At 37.9% G+C, this 4,182-nt stretch overlaps 1 protein-coding gene across 1 annotated transcript; it reads left to right on the top strand.

Annotated features, from left to right (window-relative positions):
- Positions 1-687: 687 nt before the first annotated feature.
- On the top strand, positions 688-3,724 carry LOC137816259 (cation/H(+) antiporter 15). Its single transcript, XM_068619337.2, has 2 exons — positions 688-1,695; positions 2,360-3,724. Exons 1-2 carry the CDS (start codon positions 688-690, stop codon positions 3,605-3,607), a joined length of 2,256 nt encoding a protein of 751 aa, XP_068475438.2. The 3' UTR covers positions 3,608-3,724.
- Positions 3,725-4,182: the final 458 nt, after the last annotated feature.

Below are 4,182 nucleotides of genomic sequence, written 5' to 3'. Positions count from 1 at the left end.
ACGGAAGATCAATACTTGAAACGACGCGTAACTACAGGATGTTACGACGTGGATGTGTCAAATGCGAATGAAATATGGAAAAGTGAAACCGTTTTATTCTTTTACCTTCCTACCTTGGCAGCCCAAGTTGCTTTCATGTTGTTATCCACTCGTATTTTGTACTATCTCCTCAGACCCTTAAACCAACCACGTCTTGTTTCTGAGATTTTGGCAAGTGCATCATCTTCTATCCCTCTCTTTGCTTCTTTCAATGCTCCCAACTTGCATATGAACCATGCATCCATACTATATATATACATAATTACATGCAAAACCAAATTTAGATGATTATTTAGATGCTTTTATCATTCATTTACTCGATAATGGCCCGACAGCATCCTGTGGTACGATAGATTCAACAAATCTTTGATAAGATAGACTTTAAATGACTCTGATAACAGGTTAAAGAAAGAAGGAACTTTAAACCTAAGTGAATCTCATAAAACTGACTTATAATATGAGTTTTGCACCCATTTATAAAGAATAAAATATCGTATCTAACAATATTTTTTCAATCAGAATTATAGTTTTGTTTTGATAATCATGTAAAAGTTTGGATTAACGGATTATGTTATAATTATCACGATGAAACTTTACAGAAATTGAGGTTGTGCATTGTGATTAATTTGTGGGTAATTATTGTTGCAGATGGGTATTATGATAAGTCCAGAACTATTTGGATCATCAGCTTTATCTGAGGTTCTGACCCCTTTGAAGTCAATCCTAACAACTGAAACCATATCATACGTGGGACTCATTTACATGGTCTTCCTGGCTGGTCTGGACATGAATTTCGACACAATATTCCTACGAGGAAGAAAGAAGGCCACAAGCATTGCCATTGCTGGCGTTGTGATTCCAATGTTTTGTGGGGGTTTCATATATGCTCTGGCTCTAAAAATGTACAAGGGACCCTCAGAGTATTGGGCAAATTTCGACACCCCAAAGGCTTATATGTTTTGGACCTTAATTTTGAGTGTCACAGGTTTTCCTATGGTTAGTCACATTCTTGCAGATCTGAAGCTCCTCTACACAGGACTTGGCAGAGTGACCTTAACAACAGCCATGATCAGTGACTTTTATAATTGGGTCATGTTTGCAATGTTGGTTCCGTTTGCCATAAACGGTGGAAGTGCCATCTACTCGGTGCTGAGCACTATAATTTATGTGCTTTTCTGCTTCGTTCTGATACGTCCTTATTTGGTGGATATAATAGTGCGAAAAACCAATCAAAATGAGTGGGACAATAACGGGTTGTTCATTGTGGTGATGGGAGCATATGCTTCTGCAGCAGTCACGGATCTGCTAGGGACACACCCTGTTGTTGGGGCTCTGGTTTATGGAATAATGATACCTCGTGGCAAATTTACTCACTTGCTCATAGAGAGGTCAGAGGATTTTGGGGTTGTTTATCTGGCTCCATTGTTCTTTGGTAGTTGTGGCATAAGGCTGAGAGCAATATATGTCATAAAAACTCAAGGTTTGGGCCTGGTGCTCTTCATTTTGCTCCTCTCATTCCTCCCAAAGATTTTAAGCACAGTAATAGCCACTCAGTTTTATGGCATGTCTGTTCTTGATGGTTTGTCTATTGGACTGCTCATGAACACCAAGGGCATCCTACCAATATTAATGCTCAACAGTGCCTGGGACAAACAGGTATCCAGTAATTTCATTACATAAATTGTTTTTGCTTTCATGAATGAACATAGAGTAAGCCTAATGAAGATTCAAAACAAATATTGAAGTAGATAAATGTATATTAGCAACGAGGTTATAAGATTGACAAAAACACTCATTAATCAATGTTACTAACTCGACCAATTTAAAAGCAATGGACGAATACTGCAACGCAATACTTTTCAATCTCCAATCCTAACATCGCACAAAAACTACACAATGGTCAGAAAATACAAGTCTCAAAACACCAAACTGAGCATTCCAACAGAACCGCAGACACACCTAATAGAAAACATAAAATCCTTCCACCCAAATGGGCCAATGTAAAAACAATGCAAAGGAAAGAAAACAATAAACTTCATTCCTTCTTCATTACCCGGATAACCATCTCAAGAACCTGCAACAAACACCAAATCTCTTTGTTGGCTAAAGGCCAACGTTATTAGCATTCAGCCTGAAAACATAAGAGATATGCAACAACAAAAAACCATACATGCCGAATCTTAGGAACTTACACCACTTATACCCCCAACTACACCCTTACTTTTTAAATTTTTGTATCATACTCCGTTTTTACTCAGTCATAGTTCCTTTCTTACTCAATTACAGTTGCTAAATGACCATTATTTTTGTTTGGTCTCAGATTTTGAGTGTGGAGTCCTTCTCAATTTTGACAATAGCTGTTCTGATAATGACCATGATGGCGCCTCTTATCATAAACGCTATATACAAACCAAGAAAGCTATACAAACAAAACAAACTCAAGACCATACAAAACTTAAAGGCCGAAGTAGAGCTGCGAATTTTAGCATGTGTCCACAACCCTCGACAAGCCACAGGAATGATCAACATGCTTGAAGCATATCACACCACAAAGCTCTCCTCTCTGCGTGTGTTTGCACTTCAGCTTGTTGAACTAAGTGGACACACCGCATCCCTTTTGGCTTCCCACATCAACAAGTACAACCAACAGCAGAGTGGTGGACAAGCCCTCACCAAACCACAGGAAGACTTGGAGAGCATCACCAACATTTTCAAAACATTCGCAGCCATAAATGAGCACAGCAACGTGGAGATCATTGCAGCAGTATCCTCCTATTCAACCATTCACGAGGACATATACAACGTCTCACAGGAGAAACAAGCAAACCTGATTTTCCTTCCTTTCCACAAGCAATCAAACATAGAGGGCATTCTAGAGACAGCCAACACTGTTTTCCAAGAAATAAACCGCAATGTGATGAGAGATGCACCATGCACCGTTGGAATCTTTGTTGACCGTGGACTTGCATCGTTGTTCAAGGTGAACTTGCGAGTGGTTATGGTTTTCATCGGAGGCCCTGATGACCGTGAAGCCTTGGCTGTTGCATGGAGGATGTCAAAGCATCAAGGGGTGCAACTGTCTGTGGTGAGGATTCTCATGTTTGGTGAGGCTGCAGAGGTTGATGTTATGTCGCAGGTTGAGTCTCATAGACTGTTATCTGTGGTGGTAGACAGTGAGAAGCAGAAGGAGTTGGATGATGAGTACGTGAGTGCATTCAGACTGAAAGCAGTGAGCAATGAGGATTCTATAAAGTATTCAGAGAAAGAAGTTCGGTGTCGTGAAGATATTCCTGAAGTGCTTAATCAGATTGACCAAATTGGTTATGATTTGTATATTGTAGGTGAAGGAGCAGGTAGAAACTGTTTGATATTGTCAGAGTTGATGAAATGGACTGATTGTCCTGAACTTGGTGTGGTAGGGGACATTTTGGCATCCAATAGTTTTGGTTCAAGCTCTTCTCTGCTTATTATACAGCAATATGGGTTTGGGGGAATGGCGTTTGAGAACACTAATATCACACACCATCCTAAGGAACATGATTCTGGGACAGTTTTTGGGGAGCTATAGAATAGCATCAGTGATGGTTGTTTCTTGGGACTTGACTTTTGCTTGGTTATGGCTTAGGCGATAAACAACTATTTTGTAATTGTTTGTTTGAGTAGGTGAAGAATTAGAGGATTGTTGATAAGGAACGTAAATTTAATTTTCAAGAGATGTTACCTTCAGATCATTCTTTCTACTTGTCAACCTTTTTTCTCCGACAAGATATAAGAGATAAGGGTAACGGTTCTAGTAATATACAAATATTTTTATTCATATAATAACTTATAGTAGAAAAATATTATTTTGGCAACTTAGTTAACTAGACCATTTTAATCTTTCAAAATTTCATCACCTACATTTTACTAAAAAGATTATTTCTTTTTTTAATTTAGAGCAATTCAACATATCAACACTCTATATAATATATATGGTTTTGTTAGGATTAAAAGAAGAATGATATAATATATATGGTTTTGTTAGGATTAAAAGAAGAATGATAATATATTGACAACTCGAATTAGATTACAACTGAACAAATAAATAAGAGATAAAACAAAATTATAAATAGGATGTCTTTCGTTGTGCAATTGTTAAAGTAA

The sequence above is a fragment of the Phaseolus vulgaris genome, chromosome 1 (assembly GCF_051622355.1).
Source record: "Phaseolus vulgaris cultivar YP4 chromosome 1, ASM5162235v1, whole genome shotgun sequence".
Classification (NCBI taxonomy): domain Eukaryota; kingdom Viridiplantae; phylum Streptophyta; class Magnoliopsida; order Fabales; family Fabaceae; genus Phaseolus; species Phaseolus vulgaris.
The sequence above is the reverse complement of the archived record's forward strand: the minus strand, read 5'-3'. Positions and strand labels throughout refer to the sequence as shown.